The following is a 23,505-nucleotide window of genomic DNA, read 5'->3' as shown; positions in this document are numbered from 1 at the left end:
AGGCAACAAATATTACACATCTGTACTGGATTGTACTGTTCACATGGATGTCTGGTGTTCGTTCTGTTTTGTATATTGTGTACATTGCAGTGTGTACATTATAGATAGTATCTATATATAGTATAGAGCTGTGCACCATGTTGTTTATTGTGTACACTGCAGTGTGTATATGGTATACAGTTGTGTAGTGTGTGCCTAATGTTGTGAATTGTGTACATTATATTTAGTGAAGGGTTGTGTGTTGTGTACATTGCAGTGTGTATAATGTATAGTTGTGTAGTGTGCAGTGTTGTGTATTGCATACATTTTATATAGTATAGAATTGTGTTATGTATTGTGTACATTTCAGTGAGTATAAAATATTGAGTTGTGTAGTGAGCAGTGTTGTTGATTGTGTACATTGCAGTGTGTATAATGTAGAGTTGTGTAGTGAGCAGTGTTGTGTATTGTGTAGATTATATATAGTATAGCGTTGTGTATTGTGTACATTGCAGTGTTGTATAGAGTGTGCAGAGTTATGTACTGTGTACATTGCGGATTGTGTATATAGTATAAAGTTGTTTAATGTTGGGTGTTGTGTACATCGCAGTGTATATATTGTATGGATTTGTGTTGAGTGTGTAGTGTTGTGTATTGTGTACATTGCAGTGTGTCTGTAGTATAGAGTTGTTTAGTGTTGTGTATTGTGTACATTGCTGTATTTGTCTGTAGAATAGAGTTGTTTAGTGTTGTGTTTTGTGTACATTGCAGTATGTGTATGTAGTATAGAAATGTTTAGTGTTATGTACATTGCAGTGTATATAGCATAAAGTTGCGTTGAGTGTGTAGTGTTGTGTATAGTGTACATTGCAGTGTGTGTTGTGTATAGTTGTTGTGTATTGTGTACATTGCAGTGTGTGTGTGTAGTATAGTGTTGTATATAGTTGTTGTGTAAATTTGTTGTGTATTGTGTACATTGCAGTGTGTGTGTAGTATAGTGTTGTATATAGTATTGTGTATAGTTGTTGTGTACATTGCAGTGTGTGTGTAGTATAGTGTTGTATATAGTGTTGTGTATAGTTGTGTATTGTGTACACTGCAGAGTGTGTGTAGTATAGTGTTGTATATAGTGTTGTGTATAGTTGTTGTGTATTGTGTACACAGATTACATTGCGTTCAGTCACGTGGCGTTCTGTTGTCCGATGTAGCGGTGTGGTGGGCGGGGTTCAGAGGGCGTGGCCATCAGTACCCGGCTCCTCCCCTCTACCTTTACAACTCGGCGGCGCTACGCATAGGCTCCTCCGATAACCACGCCCCCTTTACATTGTCTCTGCACGTTGCCGAGTCCATGTCTCTCCTTCTTCCCCGCCCCCCTCACTTTGTCCCCACACACTGGCCCGGTCAGGCTCCTCCCCTATCTCCGCCCCGCTTACATTGTCCCTGCAGCTGGGCGCACGCCGTGTTCGGGGTTGGGGGCGCCGCTGGGGTCGGGATGCCCCCGGATGAGGGTCTGGGGGAGCTTCGCTCCTGTTGGAAGGTCCCCGCTATCGCTCACTTTTGTTCGCTTTTCCGCACCGCTTTCCGCCTGCCCGACTTCAGTATAGAGGTAAGTCCGGAGATAGTGCTGGGGGAGGACTCATCACAGGGGGACACACATAAAAGTTTGCCTGCCGTGTTATTGGATTGTTTGTGCATAGGAAGAGCACCGGAGTGTTTGTACCGGGTGTAAAAGTGAGGGATAAAAGTGCTGACCCGTATCTCCGTGTGTATGGGAGGATCGGTGCTGATCTGTGGGCTACACCGGGATCACTGCAAATCTGGGGTGTATGGGGGCAGTGCTGAGGGGTAACTTGGGGATGGGGGGCAGTGCTGAGGATAGGTATCTGGGGGTGTATGGGGCGGGAGCATTTCTGATGAGTGTATGGGGGGGCAGTGCTGATGGGTAACTGGGGTGTATGGAGGAGGGCCGTGCTGATGGGTTTTGGGGGGGTGTATCGGGGGCAGTGCTGATGGGTATCTGAGGGTGTATGGGGGGGCAGTGCTGCTAGGTATTTGGGGGTGTATGGGGAAAGGGGGGGCAGTGCTGATGGGTAACTGGGGTGTATGGGGGGGCAGTGCTGATGGGTAACTGGGGTATCTGGGGGTGTATGGGGGGGGCAGTGCTGATGGGTGTATGGGGGGACAGTTCTGAAAATACATTAGTTACTATACTGGAAACATCTGGAGTGTATAGAGTAGCAGTGTTGAGCGTATCCTGGGGTCACACAGGGGTAACATTTCTGTGGGGTATGTGTGTAGGTTGTAGATGGAGTTGGGTATGTGGCAGAGGCAATAGGTACAGTGGCATCCTGGATGTCGAGTTACTATGCGGGGGCATTTGTACTGTAGAAGGGTATCATGGCTGAGTGGTATCTAGGATGTACATGACAATTCTGGAAATTTAGAGGCAACTTTACTGGTTGGGTAATAACACTGCTGGCGGTGTCCAGTGTTTGTGGGGTATGATCATAGTGCTGGGGAATCATGGATGTATTGGCATGGTATGCAGCATTTGGGTTCCACAGATTCATATTGGCTCATCCCTGGCAGTACATTGTTTTTCTAAGTCTGTCGGTGCCTATGGACCATTCCCATCAATGGGGTACTTGCCACTGGTTACCTTGTCCTTGGATATGCGGGGTCACTCCAGGGTACTCCGTTTGGCACCATGTTTGCTCTGTCAATGCTTTCTTGTTTTGGGTGGAACTTACCCCTCCCGAGCCTCGTGTTGTGGGTGGGGACTGGGCTCTGCTTTGACCCATCTGGCTGCCAGACGCTACCAGGCAGCAGTTGGTCCCAAAATTTAGGACTCCGTCTGTCAACCATGGTTTTACATCTCTCGTCTTTGTGTCTCTGGGTCATTTGCTGCTTTGACTTTGCAGTTTATGTTTATATTGCAGAAACAAGAAATGTTAGTCTCTCAGGAAATCATCTAATGTGCCTAATAAAATAATAAATATCAGCTACTCTCTTTCTTTTCTTATCAGCTTCCAGAAATTATGACAACACAGCAAAATAAAGTTGTGTGTGTGTGATGTCACAAGTCAGGCTTAAGTGCCTTGGCACTTGTTTGGGTGTTCTGGTTGTTCCACAATCTGATGTCAATTCTAAAAAAACAACCGTCATTGAAAAATTTACCACTTTCAGGTGAAATGGCCACAAAGCTGCACATGTGGTTCAACATTGCATTGAGAATATTCCATTGCTGGACACCTTGAGGTTTTATTTTTGCAAAAGACACAAAGCTATTTGAACACATTATATAACGTCAGCAACTGTCCAAAAAAATTGTGCTTGACACCTGAGTAATATATTGGGATTATTTGTAATAGTTTATGGGCTGTATTGCTGTATGACTTGATTTTTCTTCATTACTCCAACAATAAAACTTAACAATGATTGTTCTCCTAGGCTTATTGCAATATTCCCTTTCATTGATGATCTACAGTCAAAACTTTTTCTTTATTTTTGTGTTTTGGTAAAAGAAGGAATAGTTACAAATATTACTTGCTTTAGCATTTTGTGACACAACATTTGAGAAGTGTTTTCTCAAAAGAGAGGGAAACAATAGGTATGTATTAGAAGATTTCCCCTCACTTTCTGTTCCAGTGACAACTCTCCCCATATTTCCAGGCTGGATAACAATGGTGGCAAGGAGAAATCTTCACAGCGGGCACACAGCAGTAAATCCTTGATGTGTTCTCTTGTTTTTTCATTCTGTCTAAAACAGTTTAAACCCCTTTATTGACCACAGAGCTTTTTATTTATTTATTTATTTAATATGCGAACAATGCATATTGTAGACATCCAACGATGATCAGCCCTGCATGCACAGTTTTATTAGCATGCAAGTGAGCAAAACAAAATTGCTCCTCAGGAACAGAGCTTCCAAGAACTGCCTACCTTGGGTGGTGGAACCATAGTGGTTGGCTTGAAACTTTTCAGTTGTCACTTCCCAAGAAGTCAAAGGCCAGGAGACAAAGATGGCTTACAGACTGTAATTCGTCACACTAAACAAAATTCATGTCTATAGGCACCTTTCCTTTATTACCAAATACTTTATGGCATGAGAAGTCCAATTTATTAGCAGCTGCAATGTTTGAACGTTTTGCCCACACATGGTACCCCAATGTGTATGTAATCGGGCAGGCTCCCACGCTACGCCAGCCAGACTTCAGTGCAACCCTAGGAATTTTTCAGAGGTTCCTTGAGCTGTTGCTGATTGACCTTTGGTTGGATGGTATCTACCTAGTTCGTGGGCCAACTCAACTTGGCGGAGCCAGTGGCCTGATGCCAAAGCTGGCTGTAAATGGTGCCCACAGCTTGGTTTACTCAATGACCATCAATGTAACTGGCATTCTTCTTCTTACTTTTTACAGAGGTCCCACTTAAGACCTGATCATTTTTAAAGGGTTCCTCTGGGATAACAGGCCAAGAAAGACCGCACTCTTCTAAAAGGGTCATCCCAGCAAGTGTGGTCTCTCGCATTGAGGGAAAACAACATAATGATGCAACATTCACATCATAAATCTTCCAGTCTGTGATTCTGTTATTTTCTATTACACGTTATATTTTTTGGTGGGCTTTTTCCTATATTTTAGGCATTTGGTGAAGTTTCTGTTGATGTAACCCCTTTCTCTGCTGTCCATTCTCCATGAAGAGTTAAGCCTGCAGAGTGTGGGGCTGTCTTGTCTCCCTCCTGTGGCTCTCTTTTGGGATGCAATCTGCTGGATGTAATGGAAGTGTTTTGTTCTGGGTCCTGTTGATAGTAGGTGGAGGGGTCTGGATTGGGTGGAGGGGCTCTGGCACTGGGGAAGCCCCTGTGTTTGTTTTGTTCTGGCTACTTTGTGTCATCTAGGGCCAGCAAGGCTTCTGGGAGGGGGGACAGGGCTGTGCACTTGCATGAACACATTCACATTGTGACTTTACAATGTCCTTTTTTTAAAGTTTCTGTTGCTTTTTCGTTTCTGTACAAAGATAATCAACACATTAGAGTTTTTTAAAAAAGACAATTTTTTCGGTATTTATTACTTATTAAACAGGAATATTTAAGCGAGTGATAACAAAATTTTAGGCCATCTGCACTGTTAAAAAATCTCTGGACACCTGATCATCACACCAATATAAGTTTGTAGGATATCCAATTTCAAAACCTTGGCAGTGTATGTTGATTTGCTCTTTCTTTCTGGCTATTCCAGCCTTCTTTTATCTGGGTCAGCTTTCCATTAGATTTTGCAGTGTGTCTGTGAGAATTTGTGCCCATTTGTAATGTCCGGTACTAATGGGGGATGAGAACGACTAACCCATTATAGAAAATCCGAAAAAAATCATCCAAAAGGTGTTAAGGATTGAGATCAAGTCTCTGTACAGACCTCCAGACCAGTTGGTTTTGTGCATTGGGGCTTAGACATGCTACAAATAAAAAAAGGAGCCTTGTTGAAATGTTACCACAAGTTAAAAAATGCATAACTGCCTAAAATGTTCTTGCATGATGAGAGTTGTGAACCATGCACAGTTCAACCATTAAAAAGGCGTGCACGTACTTTTGGCTGCATGCATGCATGCATTGTTGACATGACTATTACATTTTTAAAATTTTATTTTTTGTGGCTGAAATTTTGGTTTATTCTGGCCGCACATGGTTTGCACATTTCTCATGAGGATACGAGACCATCCTACTGTTTACAGCCTGTAAGCAATTATTTGGACAAATATTAGGATGGTGCCAAGGGATTCCGCTAAGTTGAAAAGTATAGGGCTAACCTGATTCCCCCCATAGGCTGTAATTAGGGAATTGCCAGGGATATTAGGTGTATGTTGGGTTAATGTAAGGTTGTGCATTGGTCTTGTTTTTTCCTTTCCAAGCATTAGACCCTGTGTATGGCCAGCTGTAGTGAAGTCATTATAGCCTCTTGTCAGTTGGCAGGGTGATGCAGCCTCTCTTTGTAGTGTTAATGTGGTTGCAGGAGCCTGAAAAACTCCACAGGGAGGGGGGCGTGTAACCCTTTGCCTGCTGGAGCTGATTACCCCAGGCAACAAAAAGTTTAACTTTTTCACTTTTGGGAGGCCCATCAGGCGGCTGCCATATTTTATTGTCTGAAAGGTCGGGCCCCTTCTGGGGCACTTGAGAGGCTTTATGAGGGTTCCAGCTCTTTTCCATTTTGTTGTCTGTACTCTCCTGCACAGAGTAAGAGGAGACGTTTTAAGTGCGCTTTGTTCTCATAGATGTAGTGCCTTGCATTGCTTTGTAAAAATGACCTTTTTGGCAAATCAGTTTATAACCTAATATAGTTCCCAATCAGAGACGTCATATCTTGAAATCCATAGAAGTCCTAATAATGGAGGCAGGGGTAACTTATTTGTTTTTTTAAAAGCATCTGATTAGAATGGTCTATAAGGGTTGCCGTGTACAAACATGTTTATCTGGTAATTGCAGCCAGTTTTTAGGCCCTATTCACACCTATACATGCAGATTATTGTGCACATGTATATGTATTGCTTGTGTATGCACCCAGTAACTTCCTATGAGCCCTCCACACCCATCAAAAAAACATGGTGCGTTGGAGGGGGGGGGGAAATGTTTTTCCTGACTTGGAAAGGCATGTACTACAACTCGTTTTGGCTCTTGGTGCTGTAAAACCTTAACATAAGCGTGACAATTGCCTAATCGCACCAGTGAGCCATCAAACCAACCTACCAAAATCTTAATATTTATATAAAGTGTAGATGGCACATTGTGTTCATTTATCTCACTCAAAATCCCAATTAAAGAAGATTAAAATTGCCCTGTGCATTGCCAGCTTCGAAGTCCTGTCTGTTGTGTGGATAAAACATCTAAATGGGAATATTTTTCAGAACAGAAAATTGTGTCCATACCAAACCAATAAAAATCAACTTCCACAGGGAGGATTTTTGTCATTATGTCATTGGTAACGTGAGCTTCAGAGTCGTTTTACTTTGCGGCGACTTTTGTTGTGTGCTGTCACAAGATTAAAATTGTTCCAAAAAATTATTTATAATATATTATTATATAACTCAAGAAAGAAATTGCACACACATCTAAAGTTTTTCTAAACGGTAATTTCTGAACTGGGAAATACAGATTTTTCTTTTTGCTTTTGTCACAGCAAAGAGAACTCGGTGGGTTTCCCTTGTGTGAGCAGAGGGGATAATCCAGCCCAGTGTGTTTAGGTCTATGTGAGGGCAGCACGTGGCATTGTGTTATGATAGGGATGGATAGTAAACTCTATCCCTTTTATGTAGATAGTTGACGCCCTCCGGTCCTAGGACTCCTCCTTAGGGTGATGTTGGGGAGATAATTTGGGCTGGCGTGCAGATTGGTGCCACCATTGTGCATGTAGCCTGGTCTGCCAAAATGATTCATTTGTGTTTTTTTTGTGTGTTCATGGATGGGTACAAAAACTTTTTAGTTCTACGGCTGTATTATAATTTTCATACCCACCTTTGTGTTGGCGTAACAGCAGATTGAATACAAAACTCTTTTGTTCCATAAAATAGTCATACATATTAAGATGTGATTGATTTTGGCGGTTTAGGGATCTGCAATTGATTTTGGCGGTTTAGGAAAGTTTTAAAGTATTGTTTAAAGTAAAGTACTTCTGCATTTGGTAACCAAACTGAGAATATTTAGGAATTTTAAAAAAATCAATGATGTGTTAAAAACTGCCTTATTTAATCAAATCTTCTGACACACACATATTTATTGGGTTGATCAGAAGCGATCAAAATTTTCATTACACCCGATTTTTTCTGGCAGTGTCAAGCATACTAAAGGAATCAAATTATTCACATTAAATGATTGCACTGCTATTTTGGCACATGTGTGACCACCAATATGCCACTTATAAACATTTATTTATTCATGTATCTGAATGTAAACAAGTATAACATTTTGCCACTCATTTCTTGTGGTCCATGTATTTTTTTTTAGCTTTTTCCCCCCCAGTATTTTCACCTCATGGTCCTGTCAATAACACACTTCTGCCCAAGTATCTATGGTACAACAACCTTTTTACCTTAGAACAGGAATACTGAACACCTCCCTTGTACCTTTTCTTGGTTAACACAGGATGGTTCTGTACTTTGGGTAGGGGGGGGGGGGGTTGGAACTTGCCAGGACAGATGACATTGCTTGAAATAAGTCTGCAGACAGTACTAGATTCTCTGATCATTTGCGTTGGCTACTCAAGGTACCACAAAATTTAGAAATGAAGAGCTGCTGAATTTCGTCATTGACACTTGGCATAGATTCCAACCTTTCTGCACTCCCATCAGAACATAAAATAAAAAGCTTTATATTGGTGCTAATTTTATTGGGGTACAGGGTAATTGAAATAAATACGGCCAAATGCATTATTATTTTTTAATTGAAGTAGTAACTGAGTTTGCTTTGATACCAGTCCATATACAGCAGAGCTTAGGCTAAGTACTCAATACGTACGTGCAATATTTGTCGTTGGAAAGGATCTTTCACAATCCTTTCCAACGATGGAGCGGCACCCTGCTGTGCTCTCTCCCCCTTCACTTGTGCATTAGGATCGGTTGTCGTCATCGTACAACGAGCACTGTACACACGCAAGATTCTCATCTGATATCAGCCCTGAGCTGATTATCGGACGAGGACCATTGCACATGTGTACGTAGCCTTGAGCTTGCAATAGTAGCCTTGAGCTGCGTACACACGTGCAATAATTATCGGTGGAAACGGATGATTAACGACCGTTTTTCCGATAATGGTTAACAAAAAAGTGCACAACGATGCAGATGAATGAGGATAGTCGCTGGAAACGAACGACCGCCCGGCGGATCTTATTGGGCGACGGTTGTTCGCAATCTATTGTGTGTACGGTCGTTCAGTGATCGTGGATGGTTCTGCAGTACACTTTCTCCTTTACATGTCACTTCCCGGATCGTTCAAACGATTGTATCTAGTTTATGTACATTATTGGTGGATTATATTTGAACGATCGTATAATTACAGCATGTACAGAATTGTGTACAATACGATCGTTCAAAATAATCGTGGCTAATTATTCATAATCATTAGTCGTTCGTTTTCTAACGACAATTATTGCAAGTGTGTACCTAGCCTTAGATTGGGGGTGGGGGGATTCAGTAGGAGAACCTGAATAAATTTTGTTGCAGTGTTCTGACAAGAAACATACTGATAGGAGAAGAGTGAAAAAGAAATGCTTATCAGTTGATGCTTATCTTTTTACAGACCTGCAGGAACAAGACCTGTATCAGTTCCTTAGATGCAGCAGGGAAACATTTGTTCTCCTGACCTGCCAGACAGGGTTGCTTTGTGTGGCATGGCTGTGTAAATCCTAAGGCTGCAAACACACGTGCATTAATTGTTATTGGGAAGGATCTTTCGGGATCCTTTCCAACGACAAAAGACTGCACGATGCATAAATGAGCGCTGTACATACAGTATGTAGTGTCTGGATAGAAATATAATTCCACTGGCTAGTTAAACAGTCCCAATTGTTTTAGCAGTTTGCCTGGAGTTAAGCTTTAGGATTTTCGGTCCACTTGCTTGTTTTGGTTCTTTTTCTTGGGCTCCTCTCTCGTCATTTCAGTGTGTTACCGCACATATTTGTGTAAAGACAGCACATTTATTTTTTTAACACATTCTTTATTTTCAAGTTTTCAAATACATAGCATAAAACGTAAACTGACACGAGAACAAACAGTAAGGTACATTGATAATAACAGCAAGTAGTGCAGTATAAAGTTTGTAATCATGCTCCGGATGAGCGAAACGGCCACAATTCGAAAAGTCCTGTGAACATGTTACGTGTGGAAAGAGAGTATCTCACATAGCACATTTATTCTAAACATATTTTCATCCTTTTTGTAATGCCAGGCACTAAAAATCATGTGGTGTGTTTCCAGCCTTGGGGCGCCATTTTAAATGAATAATACTGCAAATAGTGCTGTTCGTCAATATTACTTCAACACAAGTGTATGTTAAAATGCTGTGCTGTAACCTGCATTACCTTAATGCAAAAGTGTACACCAGCCATCAATGTATGCAGATCAGGTGATTATATTAATATTTATGCAGTGTGAGGACCACAGAAACTTCATACAATTGTATTTGATTACTGAAATAGTTAGTTTTATCCACAATTAACTTTTCTATCTTTTCATTTACTTTTTTCATCACATTTTATTTTTATGAATGTGGGGCAAAGTATTTATTACAAACCAGAAAATGTCAAAATTCCAAGCACTGGCAGATATTGGAGCATTCTAGGGTTGTCCACATGAGACCACACAGAGCGCAGACCCCAAAATGCATACCGTGCCTGACATGCAGCACTTACACTTGTAAAAGCCGGTGTTAAAAGGCTTATAAAATGTTAGCGATTTGGCTGCCATACAGAATAATCTTTTATAGCCGGTTACTGTACTGGGGCTCAATCGGAATTTCAGCATTTGGATAGCGCTCGTGTATTGCACATGTTTAGGATTTTAAAGACTTTTGTATCACTAGAAATATGTGAGGTAGTGTAGAAAATTATGTAAAATTTAATGTATTTTAGAGTTGTGAAGGGTTTGAACCTCGATCGTATTAATTCAAAGATTTATTGACTATTTTTTTGTTAGAATATAATTGGTATTGCCACCAAAATGCGTGTCCCCATTAAAATATTTCCCTTTGTTACTGTTCCAGTGACCAATAAAATTTTTGATTTGTGGTCACCAGGGCAAATGGAGAGGCTACAAAAGTAGGTTTTTGCTTTTGGGACACTCTTAAGTGATGTCCTTAGATCCCTGTGCCATCTTTCAAACAGAAACCAGGATATGCCAACTTAAGTATCCAATTTAGATATTCCGGTCCTGTTTTCACACTGGCTATGAGTTTGCGATGTGTTTTCGGCTTCCTCTTGCCAGGGAACTGCTGCCTCTGGGGAGATGATACATGCAGTGTCTCCCAGCGGCAGCCACATAAGGCATAAATAGGGCTGCCAGCTGTCAAATATGCAGATGCTAATTCTTTAGGAACCAGCACTGCAGTGCAGCTGACCAAGTGGATGGCAAAGTGCCAATAGTTGTGCCCGATTCCAAAGCAGGTATTTACCTGCCCTTACACAGATTTTTTTGGAACTGCAGGGAGTAGATGTGGACTAAAAAAATTGGGTAAGCTGAGACCTAGTCAGCCACCTCTGTTGTAAATAGGGTCTATTTGGAACACAGACTGTTCTGTTAAATTTGTATGTAATCCATAGGTGAAATACCTGAATGTTGGTTGGCTGGGTAAGGTTTGTCTGGTGAGATGAAGGTGTTCAGTTGGGTTGATATATTTTTGACATGAAAAATAGTTTGCAGTTTGATTGGTTATATTGGTGTAATACTGCAGTCTATTGCTTCTAAATACAAAATAAAGTGCTTCGGGGGGAAAAAATACCCTCTGATGGAGAACAATATCGGAGTACAATGTTGGCTAACACTACGGATGAAAAGGATTTTGAGTGCTCATTTCAGATTATGCAACTGTGATCAGGCAGTGGGGGGAGCGAATAGAATTATTGGGGTGCATCACTGGAGGGATCCACACCAGCAGGAGGAAGGAGGTCCTAATTCCCTATATAGATCTTTTTTAGAATGCTGTGTCCAGTTTCAGGGATTCTGATAAAACAAAAATTGTTAGAGATGTGAGGATTAGGAGAGAGGTGTACAGTTCTACAGTTCACCACTGTCAACCAGTCCTCATCCGCCCCAAATCCCTGGTTAGCAACTCCTTGGGGTAGTCTGCTGCTCAGCCACTTCCATTGACTTGAATAGAACCACATTTAAACACTTTTTTGCAAACAATTGAAACTCTTCTTCTTGGTTTGAAGTAGTACAACAGTAGGGTAGCAGAAAACCCATGATGTATTATGACCAGCGCACACCAAACATGAAAAAGGCAATCACAGCTGGCCGCATATAACAAATGCCCAAGGGTGACCCTAGGGTGCATGTTGCAATTAAACATTAAAATAGTTTTTTACAGCATGTGACCTGGAGCTGCTTGGGACTTAAAATTTAAAATCAAAATTTACCTACTAAATATAAAGCCCAAACTTTTTTTGGATAGCATTGGCAGGATTAGAACCCCTATCAGGTTATATTGCTTGCTCAGTGCTCAACCCAGAAACTTTTTTAAGCTGGGTGGGAAGAAATTGTAGGTGGGTGGCAGCCCCTGTATTGTGACCAAACTCTTTAGTAACCACCCAAAACAGCCGGGTGGGTGCTGAAAAGTGCCGAGTGGTGCGCCCAGCTAAAAGGGCCTGGGGAGAACCCTGTTGCTGTAGGTGTCCCTGCTGGGAAGATTCACCCTCTTTGTCCTGGTGATCACTGTTTTAGTGGCCACTGTTCAAGGGTAATTCCCTTTTTAGGAGAGATTTACCTCTCCTTCCTGTTAGAACAAGAAGTTAGGGAAATTCTCACCAACAGAAAAAACGAAAAGAATCAGGGGGATGAGGATTCTGTAAAGCGCTCAAAACTCTAGCTTTAGCAGTGTATGTGTATAATTGTGTATTAAACATTTTTGTATTTTATTGAGGGCCAAGCTGCACTTTTGACATCGATTGTTGCCACTTATGCCATCATCCCACAACAAAGATTCTTGCAGCAGTAGTCGCTCATCAGTTGCACATCTCCCAGGCTGTTTTGTACGCGGCGCTCGTAACCACGCAGCCAACTGGGAGATACCCAGGTGCAGGAGGCCGGAGCCTCAGCGCAGCGCAGCAGCTGCCAGGCTGATTATAGGGGTGTGGTGGGACCTATAAAGCCACCACAAACCCTGAGAAGTCTCATCAGCAGTCTTGTCACACAGTCCTGGAGGAGCCCGGCAGGCTCTGCGCATAAACAACCTGGCAGCATCCTGTCATGTTGTTAACTCTTGTCAGGCTGGGATTACTCACAGATGACTCTTCATGTGCCTCCATTGAATATTATTTTAATTAATTTATTTTGTATTGATAGTAATAAAAAAAATAAATCATTGCTGCGCCACGGGCATCCACACCATACCGCATCCTAAAAGTTTAATGTCTACTACAAATGTTCCTCGCTTCCTGAAGAAAAACATATATATTATACTGTAGGAGCTACATGCGGCCTGTGTTAGCCAGAATCAACAGGCTTTACAGAGTGCCCCATTTTAGGTTGGTTCAGTGGTTAGCACTCTCGCCTTTGGTTGAGGTTGCAGGTTCAAATCTCGGCCAGGACACTATCTGCATGGAGTTTGCAAGTTTTCCCCCCGTGTCTGTGTGGGTTTCCTCCCACATTAACATTAGGTTGATCGTCTTTTGAATTCCCTTCAAAAAATTGTCCTTAGACTACTTTAATGACATATGACATAGGTAGGGACGTTACATTGTAAGCCCCTTTGAGGCACAGTTAGTGACATGACTATGGACTTTGTACATTGCTGCGTAATATGTCAGCGCTAAATAAATACTATGTAATAATAATTGGAATTGAGGAACATATTTTTACAGGCTCATATTCTGGGATCTTCATGAAAATATATTGGTAAGCACTGGCTGGCTACCAACAACACAGTCTGATTGTACACATCTTTTAGATCTACCAACAGTTATTGTATGGTTTTATTGTAGGGTTAATAAAGCGATTGTACAATCAGATTATAAATGGTGTGATATTTAACCTGGACTTCCACTTTGCTGCTAAGGATGGGACAGTCCAGCAGTTATTTCAGAGGCTTCAGCAGTAGTATTGGCTAGTGGTCGTTGGAGTCTCTCCTTCCCACTAGGCTAGGAGTGTTAAACTCAAATACACAGTGGGCCAAAATTAAAAACTTAAAACAAAGTCGCGGGTCAAACTTGAAACTGAAATAGCACTGCTACTACAATTCCATGTGTCAAGAAAACAGTCCAATGCGGGGCCACGCATGGGGAGAGTCGCTGCTGGTCTATAGACTCTAGTGAAGCCGCTACTACAATTCCCGGCATTACTTGCATTTATAAAATATAGACGCGAGTGATGCTGGGAATTGTAGTAGCGGCGCTATGTCAATGCAGCGGCTGGCCAGCTGCAATTCATATTTAGAATTTTTTTGGGGGCCAAAAAAAAGGACGTTGCGGGTCAGATTTGAACCGCGAGCCATGGTTTGACACCGCTGCACTAGGCCTTAATTATGATGTCGCCGATTCATTTTATGTTTTCTGCTCTGTAGCATGTTTGGTGCGGACAAACCAAGATGCATGATATGAATTCGGTATGCATTTGCCTTTCCATGCTTCACTCATATTTGCTAATGTCAAGGTTTCCCTGTACCTATTTTCTTATAGCATGCATCTTGAAAACAGAGCATTGGCTCTGCAGCAGGAGTGGGACCTAATGATGGAATCTAAAAGTAGGGCTTGAGATTGTGTGTGGAGATGCAGGAAAACCCTTGGACATTTTTAAATAATACATCACTTTTGTGTTGACAGATCCTTTGGTTCTGCAAATCATGGGCCAGATGCAGTGCTTGGCCTTCCTTGTAAAATACCCAGGAGGGTATTTGGTGATACCCTGCAGCAATTGCATTGGTTCTGCCTGTATCAGAGGAGTCGATTGTGTTGCACTTGGTGCAGGGCCTCACACCTCACCCTGTGCTGCTGTTGGAGCTTTTGTTATGGGGCAGTAATGGGGGATGACCCCCCAGTGGCTGTGGGTGGGTGTGAGTTGTAAACAACAAGCCTCCCTCCCCCCAGGCCATTTGCTTTTGATATGTCAAATAGATCCTTTCATAGGGCTTTTTTGAAGTGCCATTAACCTTTTCTCTTCCAGGAGGATGAAACAAAACCTTGAGTTTCAGCACGAGGGGGGTGGTATGCAGGCTGGCTGAGGATTTCATAAGGTCCTTGTTTGATACTCAGTAAATTGTCATTACTGAAATATCCAGCTTGGCTAGTGCAGAAAATGTGCAGAAGACATGACCACCAACATAATCACACTAAAGCTATGTACGCACATCTGTATATTCTTCATAGTCTTGGGTGTCCAGGGGTATACTCAAAATAATTATTACTTTTCCTGAGACTGGTTAGCCCAGTGGGTGTCTGCAGGATTTATTTTGTTTATTTTTAGGGCATAGATGCAAAAAATGTGTTCGTGTAAGGCTACGTACATACGTGCAAAAATTGTCGTTGGAAATGAATGATTAATGACTGATCGTCTAATAATCGTTAACAAAAAAAATGCACAACCACTGGCCAACACCGCTGAAGAATGTTCCTGGAAATAAACAACCGTCCCGGCGGATCTGATTGGGTGACAATCGTTCGCTATCTATTGTGTGTACGGTTGTTCAGTGATCCCGGATGGTTCTGCGGTACACTTTCTGTGGTACACGTCATTACGTGCATCGTTCATACAATCCTATCTAGCGTGTGTACATTATTGGTGGATTATATTTTAGCGGTCGTATCATTACAGCATGTACAGAATTATGTACTATACTATCGTTCAAAACAATCGTGAATACTCGTTGATCGGTCTTAAATTGTTACTTTTCTAACAATAAATATTGCACGTGTATATGTACTTAGCCTAACACTTCCATGTATTTATTGTCTCTTGCATGTATTAAATCACTCGATGAAAATGGCTTGAACAGCTTTTCTCTGCATAGGGACATCACTATCTTTTCTCAGGCATCATCCAGGGTCCCTGTCCACTTCCAGGACTGAGATGATGGCTTGCAGATGACATTATTTATGATTATGGTTGGTCCTGGTGGCTGTGTAGTAGATCAGCTCAACCTCTCCTAAAGCTACGTACACACGGCAGATTTTTATCGCCCGATAATTGGCATCGGCCATATATCGGGCGAAAATCTGCAGTGTACAGTCTGCAGTGTACTGTGTGTACAGTCGGTGTCGTCCATCGTCCGAACGACCGTCCTGCCGGATCCATGGACGATGGACGACAACCGATCCTAATGAAAGGGAAGGGGAGAGCGCGCAGCAGGGTGCCGCTCCGTCGCTCTCCCCCTCCCCTCTCCATGGAGCATGAACGGTGCTGTATGTACAGCATCGTTCATGCATCGTGCAGTCCCTTGTCGTTGGAAAGGATCGTGAAAGATCCTTTCCAGCGACAAAAATTGCAAGTGTGTACGCAGTTTTACTGTTACAATGTTGCAGTCTGATAATTAAGGGAAAAGAGAAAAAATGCTTACTCCTGCCTGCACCAGACTGATGGCCATGAACTGAAGCTCCAATATTTGAGGATGAGGTTTTCTGAAACCTGATACTGTTGTTGCTGTATATTGTGACATGTCAGTCATTGATTCATCTACACATGTAGAGATACAGACAGATTCACTTTCTGAATTCAGTGACCTCATCAGGCTAAATCCACACAGGAGATATTTAGAAGCTCCGTCATGAAAGTAAATTCCCAAGTGATTTATTGCTGGTAGGAGTAGAAATCCATAGCTAAACAGATCAGGGAACAAATTGCTCCCTATGGAGTAGGACACACAAGTAGATTGTAGTGATTGTTTTCCATGGTCGTACAATGCTCCAATGTTGTGTAATTTGGCCATTTCAAAATTCGTCCCTTGCTATGCGTGTGATTTATTTGATCTGTTGATTGGTGTTACAGCCTTTGTTGGGTTTTTTTGCAGTCTGTGTTCTGATTGGGTTTCAGAAGTGAATCAGAAGTGAGAGTGAGGTTTGTTACCATTGGAAGATCTAACTTAACTTCTTGTTTAGCTGACATTTTGAATTGCCATCATGGACAACAGAAACAGAGGGGGTGAATTGCCTTAGTTTTGATGAAGACTGCAGTAAAAACTTTCTTACTATATCCAAAATTACAATAAATAGTTTTGGTGCTTTAATGAGACCCCAACACACACACGTACAGTTTAATATAACTGCAGTGTAGTGCACATCACACACAGATGTAAATGTTTTGTATTGCAATGCATTGCTGCCTTTGTGTGTTTTTTTGTGTGCATTGAGTGCCTATTCAAAATGAATTATAGGTTAAATTGTGTTTAAAGGTATAACAAGCCCTTCTGCTCTGCATCCATCTGCACGTGTGAATGTGGATTCTAGATTTGCCATGAATTTAGTATATGTGCAATAATTACAAATGGTGGTGATTGTCTAATGACAATGCAAGGAATTAGGAGTGATGGGTGTCAGATCTCTTGTGTCATATGAAGGAACCTCTGGTGAAGGCTGCAGGTAGCAGAATGCTATATTCCAGCCACATAGAGGTTAAAGGGGTAGAGGGTGCAGGAATTTGGCTGCTGCCGGGTCAGAAGTTCAGCCGGACATCAGCATGTGTCTGTTGGGGGTGGAGGTGGAGGCCAGCTCAATCCCGCACAGCCTTAGCCATTCGGCCATCTTGTGGCCAGGTCTGTCCTGAATGCAGAACACAAAAGGGATATTACTGATGTAGGGGGTCACTTAAACAACCTGGGGTACTTTGCCCTGAGCAACATTGGCAAAAAAAGCGCTTGATAAGCTTAATTGGAAAGCATTGAAAACCATTATTTTATAGGTTTTTCAGCATGAAAAGAATCTGGTGATCTGACAATTAATAAAGCAGATCCTCTGCAAGAACTTTAGATAAGTTTGCCCACCTTTTGTTTTCCAGATGCATTTTTAAAGCTGAACTCCAGACCTTCGTACCCTTGCAGTGGGTCAACCTCTTCACTGTTCATATAGTTAATTGTTCATTTTTTTCTAAGAGATAAAGCTGTAGGAGTAAAACTTATCTTACTCTTGTTCTGCCTGATACTTGATATTCCAGTTTGCTATTTGTAGTCAAAGTCAAAACTGTCCCTACAGTGAGGCCTAGGAAGAGACTGCAGGGGACCAACCTAGTGCCAGTGGGGTGGAGTGCTGGCTGCTTTAGGATTGTAGGTGAAAGGAAGGTAATTTGTTCCACTCCCATTGCATTACCATCCAGGCAATTAACCATTGAACAGGAGATGAGGTCAGGTCACTGTAAGGTAATACAAAATTTCCCTGAATTTAATGTGAAACTTTGCAAGTCTGCACAAATTAAATTGATATGCCACAATATTACATTCTTGAGCTCCCCTCAGCAGTGTTCTCCCCAGCCTCTTTTAGCCAGGCACCGTGCACTACCCAGCAATTTTCCGTAACCACCTGGCTGTATTTCTGTAGTTACTGAAGAATTGGGTCACAATACAGGGCTGCCACCCACCTATAATTTCTTCCCTCCCAGCCTAATAATATTTCTGTGTTAAACACTGACTTTGCCCAGGCTGAGTTTGTCATCAGTCTGCTGCAGGCAAGACAAATCATTTCCTTAGTCTTCTCACCCCCAGTGTTCAGACTTCGACAATGCAGCATGTGACAAGATGAGATGCTCAGTGGATTGACCTGTGTCAAACATTTTTGAACACTGCCAAGACCTACACAGGCACCAGGATAATATTGTCTCTGAGCCAGTATCTCCATCAATGGAGACCCCTCTGTTGTGTCTTCCCAGCAGGATGGCACAATGAGACTCCATCTCTTAGCCGGCCTTAGCCTTCTACTTTTAAGTTCTCCAGTTTGTCTGTCCTTTCATGGACTGTTTGTTTTAAATATGTTGCTTGCTGAGGGGATGACTTCCCTGGGCATGTCTATTGGGGGCTTATTGCAGTCCTTAATTTTCTCCCTGGTACTATGCCATCTCTGCACAGCCCTATTACTCTATAGCGAGGAACCCAGTCTTAGAAAAGAGAAAATATTTTATTTTGCACATCGACTTTTCTGTTTTGGTTTGTCTGATTGATAAAGACTACGGAGCAGTGGCACACAACGCAATTATGTCCAGCAATTTTTAGTTCTATATCTGTTTATGTGCCTTGGTTACAAAGTTTTTAAACTGATTCACTGACTTCCTCACTCAACCTCATCACACGCACGGTTCCAAGACTTTTCTAGAGCTGCTGCGAATCTCTGGAATTGTCTTCCCCGTCCTAGTCTGCTTGCTCCTACTTTCTGCTCATTTAAAAGCGCAGTCAAAACCCATTTTTTCAAACTTGCCGACCCGTCTTCTTCTGTCTTTTGAAACCCTCACTACTTCCCACCACTACATATCCCCCTCCTATTGTGTGTTACCCCCCCCCCCCCTTCCCCCCAGATTGTATGCTCTTCGGGGCAGGGTTTTCTCCTCCTGTGTCACTGTCTGTATTTGTTATTTGCAATCCCTACCTAATGTACAGCGCTATATAAATCCTGTTTAATATTATTAATAATATTAATAAACTCAAATTTAGAGTCAATCTAATCCTTCTGCAGCAGTTATTTCGGAGTCACAAGTACGTCTGGTGTGTACATCTGCACACCTGCTATGTCTGTTTGAAGGGTTCCCACCATCCCTGCATTGAGTTTCCAGGTCTGCACACCTGCTGTGCTCATCATATTGCATTTCCACCATCTCTGTGTGCGCTTCCCGGGTCTGTGCACAACTTGGAGGTTGTAACAGGATGAGGCACGGCACACACATGTTGCCATATAGAAATCCAGGGTCTGACTCTGCCCACTAAAACATCAGTTGTTAGTGCACAGACACTAAGTATTCTTAAAATGATCACCTGCTGATCTCTGTTTACTCCTCAGGCATTTCTCTGGCTTGTTTTGTATTATTTGCTGCCCTCAGGATTTGTTTAAACATTCAGCACAACATGCCTGCGCTGCATGCCATGGTACATTCATACATTAACTATAGAAGCTGCATGCTTGGCTACCTGATGGGGGAGGATCCCACATAGTGCTGGCTGCTAGGATGATTAATGATCCTCTGTCTAGAAAATACTAAATGTCTGTAATCTGGGGAGAGTCAATGACAGAGCCTCTCCACTGAGAAGGTGTTTAAAAAATGAAGCTGCCCTTTCTTTGTAGCCTGATCCCCTCTTGTGTCTCATTTGCAGGAATTAGAAGATGCATTGTACCAAAATGACGTGGAGTTTCTCAATGAACTTGTGGCGAGTCTCCTGCAGGGATGCTACCAGCGCCGTGATATCACGTAAGTTCCATGCATTAATTTAATCTTTTAGAGGGGTTTGGGAACATTGCCTTCACTTCCTGTTCCACATACACAACAGGAAGTGAGAAGTAATCTTGCCAAAGGCAGGGGAAGTACCAGAATAAAAAGATTTTGGCTTTGCAATAGGGCATCACCCTTTGTCTATGTGTTCAGTGCCCTGTATGTTTTATCTTTTCATGCTTAAAGGATCCTGAGAATGCTTTGGTATTACACATGATCCATGTGACCTAGAGCAGAACTCCTATTTTGAAAGATTTTAGCAAATCTTTCATAATTGCCCAATCTCAACAGGAACATATAAAGTTTTGCCATCTGATAATTTTTTTGGAGTGGTTGTGACTGGTCTTGGCTATCGTCTTCTGTCCTTCCTTTGTCTTCTTTTCTGCACTGTCCTTCCTGATACCTAGTTACCATTCTTTTTTTACAGGGGGCAGACCTTCCATGTGTACCTGGAGGACATCATCAATTACCGCTGGGAACTGGAAGAGGGGAAACCCAACCCCCTGAAGGGTGCAAATTTCCACCAGCTGCCGCTGCGCACCAGAGTTGAAATCCTGCACCGGCTCTGTGACTACAGGCTGGACGCCGATGATGTGTTTGAGCTTCTCAAGGTATTTGTTGCCATTTTATGGGGCTGTGGTGTTACAGTATGGGCAAAATTGGGTCAGGGGCCCTTTCTACATCTTGGTGATGCACTAAATAGTGAAGTGGGGATGAAGATGACAGTTCTGTACTGGTTGTCTGCAATGTTCACAACTCCTATATGTGTGTATTGACCGGTGCACTCTAAAGGCCCAATTGGTCAGTGTCTAGAAAAGGGCCTGTTGTGGTGGAAGGACAAGAAGGATGACCTGGGTGCTATAGCAAAAAAGACATATGTATATGTAGGCCTATACCTGTTCCGTAATTATGGAGTCTCACAAGGTGTCCAATGACCAGGAACTTGCTCGAGCAGCGGACCTCACAGACCACTAAATTCATAATTTTAAATTATTAAATGACCCCTAATATGAACTTTTTTAAATACATTTGTAAAATAATGATCTTCCTAATGGTGCCTGGCAAAAACTGTGGAGGCCCTGATTTATTGATCAGCCCACAGTTAAGTAAAGTGTTACTATTATCATTAGTAGCCTTATCTTTGGTATTACTAAAGAAATGGAAAATATTTGTTTGCTTTTTCTCACTCATTATGGGTTTATTTAATTCGAATCGAAGACCAAACAAGAAATGATAGTTATAAAAGTCAAACTATTTGATGCCATTAAATATAACCGGTAAATAGTTAAAATAAATACACAGTTAAGGTCATACTTGCCTAAAAGAGCATCTGAGAAATTAACAAAAATAAAACAATCGGATTAGAATCAGTATTCGTGGAACAATGGTTGAAACAATTCTGAAGCGTACGGCTCGGCAATGGTTGCCTCTTAAAACTTAGTACCGGTACTACACTGACGTCACACTGCACCATCTCTAGTACAGTTTGTGAATTTAGTGCAATATAAAGGTTAAAATTCATTTCAGTAAATAAGATATTATTAGAACATTATTTATGTTTTTTTATTAATAAATAATTTTTCTGTGGACGACCAAAATTTTCTTGTGGTCCACAGACCACTGGTTGGTGACCACTGTGTTAGAGAAGTCAGGTTGGCAAAGATTGACAAGAATTTTTCATTGACATTTAATGTATTTGATTAGTTTTTTCCTATCACGTGTTTTGTGTGTGTCAGGGTCTGGACGCAGACAGCTTGCGCGTGGAGCCACTGGGAGAAGACACTCAGGGAAATCTGTATTGGTATTTTTACGGGACCCGTCTGTACAAGGAGGAGCCATCTTTAGAGAAGCGTCAGCAGGAGTTGGAAGTGTAAGAAGATGTATATGCCAGCTGCTATTTTGTTCTGTGGAAGGATTAGAACCCTAGGCAGGGGGATGAGAAAACTGTAGAGTAATATACGTGAAAATATAAATAAAAATAAATCTATTAACGTTAAGAGACTAAGAGTGTCCTGTTTATGTCTGACTATTCCCATCATGTCAATGTCTTTTCAGAGCTGCGGAGCCAGAGAAGCCTGTAAGGAAACGAGGGCGTCCTCCCAAGAAGAAGAAGCTAGAACAGGCTGTGAACTGGTGAGTGAAAACATTTCCATGGGTGGAACATCTAACAAAAATTCTGTTACCCGTAGCAACTTTCCTTCAGATAAGTCCTTCCTTCACTGAGTGGCATACAAATGCTAGCCACCTGAAAATGCTAAATGCTTTGCCTATTTACATCAAGCATGCTACTTGTAAATGGCTAGAGCTCTGGCACTGCCTCACCAGGGTCACAGGTTTCAATCTCTGGCAGAACACTATCTGCATGGAATTTTGTATGTTTACCTTGCAAAGTCTGCCCTGGCCATTCAGCTAGGCAATATACGCCAGTAAGCTTAGAGCAGCTGGGATTGGGTATGTCAGGTAACTGTTGCAATTTTAGCCAACCCAGTGATTTGACAAGTACCTTGAATAGGTAACAAAAACTGTTTTATTTTTTTCATAAATTATCAAAATACCTGGAGAATTGGCTGTTATCAGAGCTTTTTTTATGCCCCTAAAGTCTAATAGTAATAACGACCTATTCTTTTTTTATTTTTAGTGAGAAGCCAGAATTGACAGCGGTAGAAATAAAAGTGCTCAAGAACGGTAGGAGGCTTCCTGTCACGTTATATTTTTTTCTGTTCTGTGTTTCATATCCTAAAATTGACAAATCATGTTGATGTATGGACACCTTTCTGTTCCCTGCACCTTTGTATAGCAGGAGACGCCACTTCTCATTGGTTACTTTGTCATTGTTTGCACTTTTTGCTTTGTACGGGATTAGTATTTTTTTATTTTATTCACTACAAAATATTGTACACATTAATTCTTCTCCTACCAAAAAAAACATTTCAGCAGTGTAATATTTAGAATCTGATTGCCACTATATTAGTTCTTTGCTGATGTTCAACTTAATTAGAAACTTTTGGAGAATTGTTAACGCAACATAACCTAAATATTTTTAGAGTCACCAGGATAAGATCTGAACAGAATCTTTCAGCAAGAGCACAGCAATGGAAATTTTGACAAAAGATTCCTGTTCTATGCAAAACCATGAGTTCCACTAAAGGTGTTTGTAGGATGAATTTCCTCTGCATATTCACCTCTGTTGCTGTAACATTGTTCCTGGATTTTGCATTTTGTCTATTTCCTCAGCCAGCTCCCCCGGTGAGGGATCCTGGTGTCTAATATGCCAGACAGAGGAGGAATGGAGGGAGCTGACGGAAAGCTTCCGCGACAAGGTTTCTCAGAAAGAGCGTCACCTGTATAAGATTCTGAGCGAAGAATTCCTCCCAGAGATTTGCAGCATGATATCTCAGAAGGTGAGGAAAATGGTGGATGTTGGGAGAATATTGTATTTGG

The 23,505-nt window shown here is 41.8% G+C and overlaps 1 protein-coding gene across 1 annotated transcript in view; it reads left to right on the top strand.

Annotated features, from left to right (window-relative positions):
• Window positions 1-1,449: 1,449 nt before the first annotated feature.
• The window catches only part of CECR2 (CECR2 histone acetyl-lysine reader), a 35,857-nt gene continuing 13,801 nt past the window's right edge, over window positions 1,450-23,505 (top strand). Inside the window, exons 1-7 of the mRNA XM_072400015.1 lie at window positions 1,450-1,585; window positions 19,949-20,043; window positions 20,492-20,675; window positions 21,801-21,934; window positions 22,120-22,197; window positions 22,703-22,749; window positions 23,299-23,465. Coding sequence (XP_072256116.1) covers window positions 1,472-1,585; window positions 19,949-20,043; window positions 20,492-20,675; window positions 21,801-21,934; window positions 22,120-22,197; window positions 22,703-22,749; window positions 23,299-23,465 — 819 coding nt within the window. The 5' untranslated portion in view covers window positions 1,450-1,471. The remainder of the gene's footprint in view (window positions 1,586-19,948; window positions 20,044-20,491; window positions 20,676-21,800; window positions 21,935-22,119; window positions 22,198-22,702; window positions 22,750-23,298; window positions 23,466-23,505) is intronic.

Source organism: Pyxicephalus adspersus, chromosome 2, assembly GCF_032062135.1.
Source record: "Pyxicephalus adspersus chromosome 2, UCB_Pads_2.0, whole genome shotgun sequence".
Taxonomy (NCBI): domain Eukaryota; kingdom Metazoa; phylum Chordata; class Amphibia; order Anura; family Pyxicephalidae; genus Pyxicephalus; species Pyxicephalus adspersus.
Note: the sequence above shows the minus strand (reverse complement) of the source record. Positions and strands in the feature narration are given on the sequence as shown.